The 16,215-nt window shown below is 39.9% G+C and overlaps 1 protein-coding gene across 4 annotated transcripts in view; it reads right to left on the minus strand.

Moving 5' to 3' along the window:
- ELMO1 (engulfment and cell motility 1) overlaps window positions 1–16,215 on the minus strand; it is a 305,386-nt gene that overhangs the window by 18,779 nt on the left and 270,392 nt on the right. For all 4 annotated transcript variants that reach the window (XM_066321961.1, XM_066321951.1, XM_066321970.1 and 1 more), the window contains 2 exons: window positions 9,954–10,117; window positions 3,765–3,877 (listed from right to left, as the gene is read on the minus strand). In XM_066321961.1, coding sequence (XP_066178058.1) covers window positions 3,765–3,877; window positions 9,954–10,117 — 277 coding nt within the window. The remainder of the gene's footprint in view (window positions 1–3,764; window positions 3,878–9,953; window positions 10,118–16,215) is intronic.

Here is a 16,215-nt window from a genome sequence, read left to right on the forward strand (position 1 = left end):
GTAGAATGCTTGGCAGGTTTTTGCTTTAGTCTTCTCCCTTTTCTTTTAGGAATTATCTAAAGAAGGAGAAAGCTGAAGAGGTCTATCTGTCAGCAGATGTTCATGGTCCAGGAACAAAGCGGGGATTTGCAGAGCACGATGATCTGCTGTTGAACAGTGATCAGAATGAGAGTCTAGATTTTGCTATTCCATTTCCAACTGATTAAGATACTTAACAAAACCCCAGGAGTTACTGCTGCAGTTCTCCTATGAAAACCTTGCAAGGGAAAGGCCATGAATTTTTTTGGAAGTGCAAAGGATCCTGCTGGGACAACAATGGTATTTCTGAATTTCAGCTACAGAGAAATCCTGCTGTGATAATCCAGTGCTGAAACACAAAAAGCAGAGATCTGAATATAGATACCTCACAGCTTCCCTCCAGTGAATCACCTGTTGAATTGGAGGCTTTCCAATGCTAAGTTAATATGAAAGTGTTTAATCTCTTCTCAAAAGGCCATAAGAGGCTGTAAACTCCCTTCACATTTTTCTGTAAGTCAATTCTTTTAACTTACTGAGACTAACCATGTGTGTCCTACCACATGTTCAAACAATAATCTTAACAGAAGTTTGCTCTGGAGTCTTTAAATGGGCTAATGCCTGTTAATTATCTTTAAACAGGCAATTTAATGCTTTCAGCTTCTGTGTAGGGCACGTTCAGGTTCTTCTTGTTCAATCTGCAGATTTGTGACATTTGCTCCAAGATTGTTTTAAGGGAACAAAAGAATCACAGGAAAGGTAAATATATATATATATATATATATATATACACTTTAGTATAACATCTACCTGATCATGCCACTCTTACAAGTAGGTTGCAACATAACAGGCAAATCATGATGCCTCAGAGCAGTACTCATTTCTGTTTCAGTTCCATGTCAATTTGGATGGACTGTGGGGTTTTTAGAGCTCTGGTGATGCTCCATGACAGGTGGATTCAGTTGGAGCAGAGCACCAGGCAGGTGACAAGGGCTCCTGAACCCCCTGAGCACTGAGCACTTGTACAGAGAGTTGGGTTGTGAGAGAGGAAATGGGGATGTGGGACAAAGCTAACAAGAAACATTCTGAATTTGGGATTTCTACTACTCTTATCAGGATATTCAGAGGAATTATCTGAATGATTGACTGTCATAATGTGTAGTATCCCTAGCTAAACCTCAGGTCCTCCATTAATTTCACTTCATCTTCTAATTCTTGACATCACGACAGCCCTGGTTTTACAGTTTGTGCTGCCTTGGGATACAGCAGACCCTGAAGGAGAAATACAGATTTCAAGACAGCTTCTTCTGCTCTCTGCCAGTTCCCAGTATTTGCTATTTGGACCATGCCAGGCACTGTACATACCTAAAAAAAGGATCCCAATGAAATGGCTTATATGCCAAGCATGCTTCTTTAAATTGCACAGTGTTGGGTCACAGAATCACAGAATATGCTGAGTTGTCGGAAAAGATCCACAGGATCATGGGGTCCAGCTCCTGGCCCTGCACAGGATCATCTCCAAATGTCACAACCATGTGCCCGAGAGCACTGTCCAAATGCTGCTTGAACTCTGTCCGGCTGGTGCTGTGACACTTCCCTGGAGAGCCTGTTCCAGTGCCCAATCACAATCCTGCTGAAAAACCTTTTTCTAATACCCAAACTAAACCTCCTGACACAACTTCAGGGCATTCCTTCAGGTCCTGCCACTGGGCACCACAGAGAAGAGATGAGTGTCTGCTCTTTCTCTCTCCGTCATGGGGAATCTGCAGACTGCAGTGAGGTCACCCCTCATTCTCCTTCAGGCTGAACAGAACAAGTGACCTCAGCTGCTTCCCCTACAGCTTCCCCTCAAGGCCTTCACCATCTTTGTTGCCTACTTTGCATGCTTTCTAAAAGCTTAATGTCTTTTTTATATTGTGGTGCCCCAAACTGCCCCCAGCACTGGAGGTGAGGCTGCCCCAGTGCAGAGCAGAGTGGGACAATCCCCTTCCTTGCCCGGCTGTGATGCTGGGCCTGATGCCCCCCAGGACAGGGCTGGCCATACTGAATTTAGTCCTGGTGGCCTCATGCATCATCATCCTCTAATGGTTTTGTGTCTACTGCCTCCCTCACAAATGGCAATTTGCCCTTCTGTTTCAGGGAATACAGAAGTCTGTCATAAAGCACACACAACTCTCTTAAGGGCATGTGGAAACATGACCTCCTAAATAGGCTTCCATCTGTGAAAAACAATCTATTTCGGTGAAGATAATGTTCTTTGAGGCATGGTCGCATGCTTTATTTGTTTCCAAAGAATCATGAATTATTTCTGGCCCTGTATAAATATGACATCAAAGCAATTAATCTGGTGGCCTGTAGAATTCACTCCAAGGCATGAGAGGAAGCAACGCTCTCAACTGAGGACGAGAAGATTACATTGATTTTTTAAAAATATATTTTTTTATGCTTCAACTCTACTCTTATAAGTTGAATAAATTTATACTCCCTAAGGCTCTTGATCCTATAAATCATGAACTAACAACAATTTAAGATAAAATAAACAGTCTGTCCTCCTCTTGGAGGTCAGCCAAAAGAAGAATATTTGCTACAAATCCTGCTCCTTCCCTAGAATTTGAGTCATTTGGATTAAGGCTTTGAGAGGAATAAAATAAACAGCCCTCACTACTGGTAGCCAGACAAACTATGCCTTACTTTACCTACTTTCACTCCATGAGTATGCTGATGAAGAAAAAGCATGAATTATGGCTCTCTATCCAGTCTGTACAGAAATTCAGACTCGAATGTTGACCATCTTTCTGTGCAGTGGGCTTCATACATGTTTGTTTGCATGACAGAGAGGTTATAAATAACCTCCACACATTAAGGAAAATTGCCTCCTTGTTTCTAAGGAAGGAGACATTGCAGGGATACCTTTTCCTGTGAAGAACACACTTTCCCCCAACTAATCTGAAGGTCTCAGAATTAATTCTAAGGTCTCAATTATTGACCTTTGTCAGTTCTTACTCTTAGGTTTTGTAACAGGGGAAAACAAATAGTAATCTGAATCCTCATAAAATGAGGGATTTAAAGGGAAAGTTTTTGGATATGACTTTAAATTATCTGCTGAATTAACATTATGTCCCCATTACACTATCTGGAGAAAGAAGTATGCCTCTCTGAGGGGAAAAGAAGCAGAGGAAGTTTTACTGTATAGAATGAGCAATGACTCACAGAACTGGGAAAAAATCTTCTCATATCAATCAAGTATTCATATGAAGGTACAAAAATTACTGACATAACTGCTTTCAAAAAGCATCTTTAAACACCATAATATAATCATTGATATGGCAACATAAGACTAAAGTAAAGTACTAGAGGGAGGGGTGCAGAATGAACATGATGCATACATATAGGTGATCAAAGACTGGGAGATTCAAATTTAAGTTTCATGTGCTATTCCTGCAAAGATATTGTTTTGAGACGAACAAGAAGTCAGAACACTCAGGCAGAGAATGTGAGACTGCTGCTTGAGATTTTGTCAAATGCTGAACTTGTTCCAGATAATCTATGTGATAAAGCTGAAACCTGTTTCAGGGAAACAGGGAATCCTGAAAATGGGTAACATGGAGATGCTTTATCTCCTGGTAAAAGCAGTCAAGGATTGCTACATCACTACAACTAAGGATCCTGCCAGTGAAAACAGTATTCCTCAGCTCAACTTTCAGACCAAAGTGACAACATAAAGCCAGACTAGGGAGTCTGAGCTGTACCTTGTCGACGTCGACTGTTGAGTTTCCTAAAGCAGGTGCCCTCCACAAGTCGATTGAGACGTTGCTGCTTGATCAGTTCTAAGATCTCTGGCTGAATCTTCTCTTTTAGTTCCCTTGGGAAGAGAAAAAGTAGGCACTTGTTAAATTCAATCAAAGATGATCCTCCTTCCTCTGAAGTAGAGTTTCACAAGATGTTTCTGTAAGGTGTTTAAAGAGGACATCAGTCACTGACAAGCCCAGGTCAGAATCTAGTCTGTCCCAGAAAAAAACCCTCTTTTTCTTTTAACAAAGAACAGAGTCAGGATATCTTTATTATAGGCATCTCCCTGCCACAACATCAGTGTATGACTCAGGCAAGTTGCTTGTTTTTATATTACTTTATTAATTCTAAAAAGAACACTTGATATAATGCATCAACAAGACTTTTCTGTAGAAAATAATGCTCTTTCATCATAGGAGCCCTGTGAAGCTTATTTGAGGGTCTGTCACCTTTTGTTGCATGATCCTATGCCAGTATACTTCCCTAGCACTATTATTTAGGGCAACACAAGAAGGCTAGAACATTTTGAAGCAGCAGTAAAAAGCAGAGAGCAATGCCAAAGAGTGAAATTAATGATCAGCATTATAGTCTTGTTCTTAATTTCATATAATTTGACTACTTTATTATTATCAGAATTTGTGGAAGACTAAGTCACGACTAGGGATCATGCAAGGATCCAACTTCACTTTTGCCCAGGAGTGCGGAGACCCACAATACATGTAGAAATAATCTTATGTATCCTTCAGAAAATCCATTTTCTCCATCTTATTTTGATAAGAGTTCAACATGTCAAGAACTAGGCAGAAAACATATGCACATAATATTTAAAGTTTAATTTCATACACCATCACATGGATTCACAGATGTCTGAATTCATCAGTTATATCCTCACTTAGATTCATTAAGAATACATAAAAGACAGGTTTAAACATCAACTCGACAGCAAGCCTAGTAAGATTAAAAAAATAACTGAATGTGTAGAGGATTTATAAAATATGAAGTTTGTCAGAACCATAATTTTGCATTGCTGTGCAAATTGGGTAATACCAAAAATCATTCTGTCTGGCAGTATGTTCCAGCAATCATCATCAAAAGGAACCTAAGCTCTGGTATCCCATAGAGACAACAAAAAATTTTCTCTTCCTGAAAACTTAGGAAGCCCATTCTCTGCTGATTTCCACACTCATTTGGATCCTGTGCCTTTGATCTGCTTCACCCCCACTGAAATCACAGCAAATCATCTGTTACAAAGATCAGGCCTTTAAAACAAAATGCCCCCTTTCCCCTAGGTGTCAATGAAATGACTGGATGCATAACCCACTGCATATTTACAAGCTCTGAAAATCTAGCTGGTCAAAAACCCAAGGAAGCATTGTAACTATAGAAACAGACCATCTTTTGGAAATGTGCTATTAGTCTTTTAGGACTTGAATTTTCAAGCACTGTTGTTTTCTCATTGGGATCTAAGATATAAATATGTTGAATGGTTAAATACTGTGATTAAAATAATTTTGTGCTTGAATAAATGTCTTGCCTTTACTGAGCTGATGAGTTTCCCTATTCCTCAGGTAAAACCTGAGAGCAGGGGCTGAGAATAACAGTGTTAAAACACAAGTCTGGATTACTCAGCAGTTCAGGCTGCTGACTGTATCTCCAGCTGAACTAATTTCAAACATTAAAGAGTGGTATAAACATCAGTTTGATATTTAGGTAGTTTAACTCAGAAACTGGATGATTAGCATGAAGTAGGCATTAAAGATGTCATAACATTGTATTTGTAAGACACTACCAAAAACTCCCCAAAATGAATGGGTCACCCAGCATGTTAACATCTGAATGTTTGCTCGTGACATTTTGTCTTCTGGCCTCTAATGCCCCATCTGCCCTCTACAAACCAGGGGAATAGACACATTTTTTTAGCCTATCCAATGTGAAACAGGTAATCCTGTCTAAAATACTTCAGTGTAGGCAGACTTTGCACAGGAGAAGGGGAGGTAACCAAGAAGGGACCTCTTGTCTCTTTGGTTATGTTCTGGAGGCCCTCTGCACACAGACATTTATGCTCTCACAAAGCTCAGTGAAGCTCAGTGTGCTACTCTCTTCTGTTTGATGGTCCTTGATCATACAGAGGTTGTGGAAACAACCCATTATCCCATGGAGAAACAGTCTCTGGTAACTCTGGACTTAGTGAAAGTCCGTAAGACCATCAAGCCCTTGCCATGGTGACCTGCTGCACTTACTGACCTCAGCAGCTCCTGTCAAAACACAGCTACTCTGACTTGTATGGTTCTCAGCCATTTTTCTGGCATCACGACTCCAGATATATTTTTGCAAGGTGATCCTGGCACTCAGTGCTCCTCACTGTCAAGGTTTCTGTTGCACCATTTTGAGGTGACAGAAATGGGTCAGAACAATCAAAACACAGCATGCAAACAAAAGGTGTGCTTCTTTGAAACTCTGTTTTTCCTTCTGAAAGCCATCTGAAGGCAATAAAGTTCTGTTCCTCACCATCAGTGTCTAAAGACAGGAGGGTTAGGAAAAAAAAAAAATCTTTGTGCCAGAAGTACATCCTCCTGCCTAATTTTAAAATCCATCAGGAACAATGAGCTAAAGGAAGATCATAAATGCAAATACATTTTGTGAATATTTATTTATTGTCCTTCAGATGACATTTGCTTAACAGTTTGGGCTTTGTGAAGAGATAGAACAGACTAAGTCTAAGGAGACAGTGACTTTAAAAGCTGCCATTAGTTTCCTACTGTGTTTCTGTCTCATAAGAATGTAAAAAGTTAGTCTGCTGGTGAGACAGAGGGGTTAAGGGAAACACACATTAATATATATGATTGCTAATTTTGTGATCTCAATAGTCTTAACACTGGAGGTAATACTAACAGCAGTTACTTGTTTATAAAATATCTGAAAATCATTAGAAATTATTTTCAAGTTTTTCACATTACATAAACTCTTCTTCAGCACCAGTTAAAACTGTCTCCAGCTTTTACCTTTCCAGCTTACAGTCAAGACTTACTTGATAGCAGTTTTCTTTCCAGGATAGAGCATATTACAGACATTTAAATTATTACAACGCAAAGGGAGAGTAATCCCAGAACTAGTTTCATGTCTATTGTCCTTTTATCTTACTGTCATCTAGCTATGCTCCCTCTCCTGATCATGCATGCAGAGCAGGCAGTAGTGGCTCTTTCTAACATTGCAGAGGAATATGTAAGATAAAACACAGAAAAGCATCCAGACACCTTCCTCTCTTTCCCTGTATGTTGCTGATTTTCAGACAGATGTTACTTAGCAATGGCTCCCTAGTTGCCATTAACTCTTCCTTAACCAGCAAGTCCGCAATTGGATGCAAATTTTTTATCTAGCATTAACCCATCTCTGTTGCCATTTAATTTGTCAAGGAGATCAGTGGTCCCCTACAGGCCCACAGGATTCCTAGACAACTTCTTCTACAGCCATTCAAAATGAAACTGGGATACTTTATCATTTCATTATTGAATAAACTGGGATAGTTTATAATTTCATTATGGAATGGCAGTTCAGATGATCAATAAAAATCCCAAATCTCTGAATCTACTCTGAAGGACTTTTTATTTTTCCTAATCAAAAGTAGGTATTGATAAAGCTTTACTTCATATGATACAATGACACTCATATAAAAGAAACTACTAATCATGGCAAAACAAGGTTGTTGTAGTTATGAGGATCTAAGGCAACACTTCCCAGTTTACATTCAAACACAACTTCACTGAAGCTTCTCTTATCCAGCAGCTTGAACACCTAAAACTACAGTGCTTCATACAATGAATAGAAAAAGAAAGACTTCTATCATGTTCAAGGCAGGAAATACCATTCCCTGATTGCCATATTCTCAAGCAGAATTAAACAAGGTCTGCTGATGTTATAGTCACCATTGTGCACAGTCTCTTTTAGCATATCTGCAGGGCTTTAAAATATACAGCACAGCCACGATTGCTCTTTTCACTCACAGTCTCTTTCCCTACAATGGGGCCATGATTCTGTACTTCTATCAACTGTGCCATCTATGCAATTTGAGAGAGTTCAGTACAGGGAATCAAATCAAAGCACAAAATGAAAGGACTGTTTCTTTTCAGTCGAGAACAAGTTGATCATGGATGTAATCAAAATGCAAATGCATGGACTTAAATCTCTGCAAATGTAGTTGTGATTGCTTAAACACCTTATCGATTTACTTAGCCTTTATAGCCTTTAGGCTTAGCCTTTATCCTGAATTTTAAATGATTCTCTGGTAACACTTCAGTTACTTTTAACTATCTGTGTTGGCTGTTTCACTTGTTCCATGATGGAGAAGGAGACTCTGCACTGTGACAGCAACTATCCAGAGTGACACTGGAAATGAAGATCTTGCACAGGGCATTGGCAAGTCTTTCAATGCTAGGTGATGGTGCAAGACAATATGAATAATTGATATGTATCATGCTAAAACTATTGAGCCATAGGGAAAGCCAGGAAGAGGAGAAGCTTTGGTAAAAAGCTTTGCAGTTCTGAGCAGCTTTGAACTGCTAAATGTTGCAGGGGTGTGGTTGGATAGGGACAGGCGGCTAGCGGAAGATTTCGGGCTGTAACGGTGAGAAAAAGAGAAAAGCCCCATTCCCCTCTCGTTGATGAGCTACCCTTGAAAGAAATGTAAACCCCCTACTAACATGTGCCAGTACTTTTCCACTCCAACTACTAACCCGGAAAGTAGGGCAATATCCTGTCTGACGTAGTAGAAGACCCGAAAGTATATAACCTGAAAACTTTACTTAATAAACGTCTTTCTGCAACCGTCTACCATATTGGTACAATGCGTCTGTTGCAAGACCCGACCCACTCATGAAAGCAAAGTAAGAGTCGTACTGTATGTCTAAATACCAAAGCCTCCACTGTAGCAAAAACTGCAGACTGCTACACAGGGGATTTGCAGGGGCTTTCTGTGGAGCAATGCAAAACTAACTGAAACCATTTGTAGACTTTTAATTGGTGCATTATTATGAGTGACATCAGTTCTAACTGGGCATTAGGTCATGTTTTCTAACACACTGGAAACATAAAAGAAGCAGTCCCCCTTTGATCCACACCGGTATGGTTAAAATTTAATTTGTAATTCTATTTTGCTTATGCTTCCACTGTTGCCCTGCTGCCCCTGGAGGAATGTGTCCCCAGAGCTTGTACTTAGATAACTGTATCCTGTAGAAACAGATCAAAATTAATATGCTGCTTCTGAATCATGGAATGCTCTGGTCCAAATCCATTTCTAGACTTTTGCCTTGGAAAAGGAGATTTAGAATATCATGAGCCATTCCACTTGCAACAGTCAGGATTTCATGGCATTTCAGCTGATGCTTCTAGAGTCGTCACCATTTCTCGGCTGATCTCAAAAGGTTCCTGTTATTCTCAGTACAACATTTGCACAGCACAGAGTCTGCATCTGTCCTGTGCCATCAGTTCAGCCACAAGCCCAGACTTGGTCCAGAGCCAAGTGCAGCCTCCATTCTTCATATAACAGAACAAAGAGTATTCTGAGAAATGAGAAGGAGCTATGGAGGCAATATTAGCCTTCCATATTTTGCAGTAAACAACAAGCAAAGGATTGGCTAGCTGCCAGAACGTTGCTATTTACAAATAAGTAAATGAATGCTTGTCATTAACACCAATTCATAATGTTATATACAAGGACAACTCTTTTGGAAAGTCAGTGTGTGGCTCCTCTTCTTCTGGGCATCTCCCTGTCTTGCTCAGCGAGGCTTTGAACAGAAGACAAAGTTCTGGTGTTTGACTAGTTGGATATTTTTTTTGAAAGCCACTACCAGCATCAAAATCAGGCTCACAATCATGCAGAGCTAGGAAATGTCAAAGCACTGCTTGATATAAATAAGCCATGTGAATTCCTGCTGGGATTTGCCGAATCTGGCTTCACTGAACTCAAGTAAAAAGTTATGATTCCCAGCAGAAGAAAACATAATGTACTTTAAGCAGATGCCTCACTACTGCTTTTGAGCATAGCTCCCTGGACAGCTTTTCTCCCTGGGATTCCCCAGAAGAGCTCACAAATGTCATTCTCCCTTGTTAATCCTTCCATGAAAAAACAAGTGGGAAGAGAACACAATACTTACAGAATTGGACGAGACTGGAAATCTTCCTGGTTCATTCTTTCAGACTGACGTATTTTCAGTATTTCTGTGTAACTGAGATTCTGAAGTTTGCTCTTGAATTGATCCAGAGAGCTAGGCTTGGTAGTGAGTGCTCTCATTATCTGTTCTTTCACTACCTGCATTACCTGCAGTTAACAAGGAAAGAAAAAGAAGCTGTGTTAACACTTTCTGTGTTTCCGTTTCAAATCTTATTCGGGGGCACGCTAAGGTTTTTAGGTATAGATGATTACTACTATGTGGTCTCTTAGACAACTTTTCGGCAACATAACCAGAAAAAAAGTCAACTTATGACAGGACATCACAGCCTACATCAAAAGCTCATCTGCTTTGTGACAAAACTGATGCTTTTTTTTTTTTTTTGAGGGTGGTGGGGAGCTGCTGACTAGCCCATTGCTTCCTTTTATCCCTTACACTCAGAGGCAATGGGCACTCACTGGAACACAGGAAACACTTCCAACCCCTTTAAACACCAGGAAATCCTTTTTTCACTGTGAGGATGACCAAGCACTTGCACAGGTTGCCGAGGGAGGTGATGGATTCTCCATCCTCGGAGATACTAAAAAACTGCCCAGACGTGGTCTCAGGCAATAGACTCTGTGTGGCCCTGCTTGAGGGAAGGCTGACCAGATGACTTCCAGAGGTTGCTTCCAACCTCAGTGGCATTGAGATTCTGTGAGAGCCTTATGCTGCAGGCACGTTATGGCCATACACAGAGAAGGAAAGAGAACTCACTAAAAGAGACCATTAGTCAGGGAAAGAGAAAGATCACTTTGTCAAGGATATTACAGGACTGCTTTTGAATAAAGGCTATAAACAATGCAAACCAAAAATGAGAATGAAGGATGGCTTGGCAACAGCCATCTATTCTGCATAATAATTATTTTTTTAGGACGAAACTGCTGAGATACAGTTAACTAAGGAGAGTTTCTTGGATCTAGTTCAGATAAATACATATGGAGATTACTTTTTCTTTCTCTCTCCATAACCCTGGACTCATTTCCTTGGTGATGGTGCAAGTCACACACTTAGAAATATTTATCTGATGATGTGCCTAAATTGGCTGAAAGAACAATTTATCATACTCAGAAAGGTTCACCTAACCCAAATGCCAAAGCTAAAAACTAGTAGGAAATGGTAACAGCCCCCTCATATCAAAATGGTAATGACAGAAATCAAGTTACACAAACAGAAGGCTAAGTTTTTTCTGTGCTGTTATTTTTCCTTTATTCTTTCATCTTCACTATGCATCTTAAAACAGAAACTCAGCCCCTCAGAGGTTCCCTAATAATTCCAAACCCTTCTCTTTTCATATAAATATTTAATTGTTTCACATGTGTTGCCTCAATCTTCTAACTCATTGCCTGCACTGTTTTCTATTTTTGCGTCCTGAGACGTACCTTCTCTTTCTCAGATGCAATCTAAGCACTCATTTTAGCTGTGCCCAGCAGGTGAAACTAAGCAACTAAAGAACGGAAGAATTACTTAGCTGGTCTACCAGTGAGAAAGAGCTACTTCCCTACTGAAATATGAACTCCTGGCTGGCACCTGGGTGCTCTGAGGAATTAACACCTCCTCGTCTGCATTCACGGTGCACTCACTAGTCCACACCAGTCCAAGTAAGAAAGGTGCTGTCACACCTCAGAAATGACAAACCACTACAAAACCCAAACAACCTGAATGTTGATGGATCATGTCCAACAACATGAGTGGCATAATCCTCCTGATTTCACTGACTCTTGGTTTAACAAACTAAAAGGGCTTACCTAATGCAGAATGTGTCCACAAAGGAAACATCAAAGGTGAAACAAATAATTCTAGTGCCTAGTTGAATGTTTAAAAATATGTTCTGTCTTCCTCCTTCTGCCTTCTTGACAATGACTACCTATTGCTGCCAATTCATTTTAAATATAAATATAATGCTGAAATCACTTATGCATGCATGTAATTTCAGTTTCATGAGTTCATTCAAATATCAATGCAGATCTGATTTTTTGTTGCTTACATACAAATTTAGATTCCTAAATTCAGGGACCCATAATAGGGAAGATGTCTCTTACAAGCACTTTTTCTTATAAAACAAATGGACAAACAAATTAATAAATACGGTATTTTAGGGAATTGCATGCATAGAGATCTTTCCAGTCTGATCTTTAAACCATCCACATGAAGCAGTGCTCATTCTTGGCTACACTCTGCAAAGGAGGTTCAAATTCAGTGGATTTGAAGCTCTATCACTTTTATTTTTTTGCAACACAGTTCTCTGTAATTAATTTGTAGAGTTAACATGCAAACAATGAAAATTCCTCTTCTTTGCTGTTGTGTGGAAGGTCATTCACAGGGTACCCTGAAAGAGCCCCTTGGTCCAGAGGCTGCCCTTGCTCCTGAGAGAGAAGGCAGGAAGGGTATGCCCCAGGGCCAGCACCATGAGGGGACAATCACTTACTTGCCCTGTCACGTTTATAGCCAGCAGTATTTAACTAGCTGGCCAAAGTGTCAAAGCTGCTGATTGTAGTGAGTCTCCTGAGCCTTTGGGAATCACTGCCAAGGACTTCTAATCTGTTCAATTTCCAGTGCTCAGTTGCCAGCCTTTGATTACTGCTCTCTGAGAGACAGCATCAACCTTTCCTCCTCATGTATCTGACCTTACAATGAAATTAAAGGTATTCTCCACTCAATGTGATTGTACATAGACACTGTAGACAGTTGTTTTAATTATATTATGCTTTGCTACTCTTACTGAGAAATGAGTGTTTCAGAGGATGCATTTGCTTTAAATTACGTGGTTTTTATCTGACGACCCCTTGTATGGATGGGTACGAGAATCCAAGCTCTGTGTTGGAACTAAGACAGGTAAATTCATTGAAGACATGAAGATAAAGACAGTAGGAAGAAATCTGCAATTTTTTTTCAATTAAACACATAATACCTTATTGCCCAGATTTTGTATCCATTTACCATATTTCAATAGCTAGTATCCAGCCATTACGTTTTTCATTAAGCTGTTTAATTCTAGTTTGCTGTGTGTTTTGCTTATTTGACCTCATCTTTATCATATATTCTGACTACTTTGGCTTTCCAACCTTTGGCCCCTCTCCTCTCTCTCTCTTGTCATGACAACTTTTGCCTGTGCAAGTAAAGTCTATTCTTTCTGGATGGAGCAGAAGTCTGAACTTCGGCTCTACAACAAGGGGTCAAAATAAAAAGAGTGAGAAAGTGTTAACGCCAAAAGGAGTAGTTTTTCAGGGTCAAACGCTACAGCAAGCTTCTCACTGACCTCATTTCAGCACCTTGCTCGCAGCTGCAGAAAGCGCAAACTTCTCTACTCACCATACTGATGCTAAGTTTGCTCTTGGTACTGACTAGAGAAGCCAGGCAGCCCTCTCAGACACCTACCATTAGCCTGCAGGATTCTGGAAATTTCAGTCTGAGCTTTCCACTCACCAGATACATTCATTCTACAAACTCACAGCATCAATTCTCTCAGAAACCTCCCCCAGAGCAGCCTGAAGGCCCAGACGTTCACAACTCATCTGGGGTGTTACCCAAGGCGTAGTAGCTTTGCACTGAAAAAGTGTAGGTTTAGATTAGTTATGAGGAAGAAATTCTTACTGTGAGAGTAACAGGCACCCCAGAGAAGCCGTGGATGCCCCAGCCCTGGAAGTGTTCAAGCCCAGGCTGGCTGGTTTAGTCAGGAATGTCCCTGTCCATGGTGGTAAGGCCTGAATTAGGTCCCTAAATCATGCTATGATTTTCTGCTCTGTGAAGTACCAGACAGGAGATAAACCCTTCTCATAATTTCCCCACAATATCAATGTTTCACTTGGATAAGCACACCCTTTGATGTGCAATTTCAGCAGCAAGAACAAGTCTGGATGCCATCAGAGAAGCCTCTAAGTTGTACCTCTTGTATTTTGGGGCACTTGTCACACTGATTGCTGCTTGGATGGGTGACTCAGGGGGTTGGGTGTGTCAGCACGTAATGCTGACCGACTGCTATTAATTGATCTTGACAGTTCACCTTCCTTCTGCACAGACAAGTTGTGGATATAAATAACCCACATTACAGTGATGTGCTTACTTCAGTGCTTTCCTGATTTGGCTCAACATTATCAAGCACTGCAAGGTGTGATTCCCCTACCTCACTGCAGCACACGATACAAGAGAAGCCACTGAACTACCCTTCATCTGGAGACTCCTCTCTACAACCAGACTTTTAGAACCTCAGATGTGAGAAGATTTAGGTCCTCATTCACTAGCTTTTTCATGTGACCATTAAAAATCATCCAGCCAACAAACAGAGAACTGGAGGAAAAACATCTCTTTGCAAACTGGCTGTAAAAAATTCTTACCTAGCGTCCTTCCTATCTAAATATTCCTGAAAAAAAAGTAGCTTGGTTAATACAAATTAAAGACTGCAGGTAGAAACAGCATTTGGTGATTGAGATCCAGCTTGGTCATTTCAGTGTCACAAAGAGATTTCCTTCAGTTAAATCCACAAGGCAGGCAAAAACAAGGTTGTAGGATGAAATAGCCTAATCACTCTTAATGAACAGTGCTTGCTGACAAAGGAGGCTGTAATAAAAATTTAATTCTGAAGGGAAAGGAAATTATTTCAGTTGACCATCAGCCTGTCAACTCCTTTAATGAAAACTTTACATGTTTAATGTGTGCACGAGGTAATTCGAAACATCTTTTAGACTGTTCCAAAGGATAAATTGTTACAACTAGATCAATGGTTATGTTTTCAGACTACTCAGAAGAGTCATCCCAAGAGGCTTCAAGGTCCTTGGAACATAATTTAATAGTGATTCCCCCCACCCCCTGCCCCAATATCCACATATTGCAGTCTGTGAATTCACTACACTAGTCTCTCAGTCACAGCCTGTACCAAACATTCACTCCACATTACTTTAGAATATTAATCTAAACATGCCCTCCTACACAAGCAAATTTAAACTCGGTGCTGGCACAATCTAACCATTTACAAGAGACTCCAAAATTCCAGACCATTACTTCTATTACAGTCTGTGTACTCTGGAATTACAAAAACCTCCCAGTTTTCAATCTTCTTAGCTATTCCAGAACACAAGGACAGTTACTGTAGCCAGCAATAAAGAGGCAACTCTAAGCCGTCTGGATGTATGTAGCCACAGGAATAATTAAGTTGATTCATTGTCAGGAAGTAGGATGAGAAAGCAACTGTCAGAGGATTTAGCAGATATAAGCTCTGATACATTTTATCTCTTCATTTTTCTGCAGAATTTAATACCCATTGCAAAAAAAGTTTGTGTTGCTGCGGTTTTGGATTGCCTTCTTTCTTTCTTTCTTTCTTTCTTTCTTTCTTTCTTTCTTTCTTTCTTTCTTTCTTTCTTTCTTTCTTTCTTTCTTTCTTTCTTTCTTTCTTTCTTTCTTTCTTTCTTTCTTTCTTTCTTTCTTTCTTTCTTTCTTTCTCTCTCTTCCCTCTCTTTCTCTCTTTCTTTCTTTCTTTCTTTCTTTTCTTTCTTTCTTTCTTTCTCTCTCTTCCCGCTCTTTCTCTCTCTCTTTCTTTCTTTCTTTCTTTTCTTTCTTTCTTTCTTTCTCTCTCTTCCCGCTCTTTCTCTCTCTTTCTTTCTTTTCTTTCTTTCTTTTCTTTCTTTCTTTCTTTCTCTCTCTTCCCTCTCTTTCTCTCTCTTTCTTTCTTTTCTTTCTTTCTTTTCTTTCTTTCTTTCTTTCTCTCTCTTCCCTCTCTTTCTCTCTCTTTCTTTCTTTTCTTTCTTTCTTTTCTTTCTTTCTTTCTTTCTCTCTCTTCCCTCTCTTTCTCTCTCTTTCTTTCTTTTCTTTCTTTCTTTTCTTTCTTTCTTTCTTTCTCTCTCTTCCCTCTCTTTCTCTCTCTTTCTTTCTTTTCTTTCTTTCTTTCTTTCTTTCTTTCTCTCTACCCTCTCTTTCTCTCTCTCTCTTCCCTCTCTTTCTCTCTCTTTCTTCCCTCTCTTTCTCTCCCTCTTTCTCTCTCTTCCCTCTCTTTCTCTCTCTTTCTTTCTTTCTCTCTCTTTCTCTTCTCTCTTTCTCTTCTTTCTTTTTCTCTCTCTTTCTCTTCTTTCTCTCTTCTTTTCTTTTCTTTCTCTCTCTTTCTCTCTCTCTTCTTTTCTTTTTCTCTTTCTTTCTTTCTTTCTTTCTCTCTCTCTCTTTCCCTTTCTCCCTCCCTCCTTTCCTTCCTTTCCTTCCATTGTAATTTTCTAGTATTAAC

Source organism: Sylvia atricapilla, chromosome 1 (assembly GCF_009819655.1).
Source record: "Sylvia atricapilla isolate bSylAtr1 chromosome 1, bSylAtr1.pri, whole genome shotgun sequence".
Taxonomy (NCBI): domain Eukaryota; kingdom Metazoa; phylum Chordata; class Aves; order Passeriformes; family Sylviidae; genus Sylvia; species Sylvia atricapilla.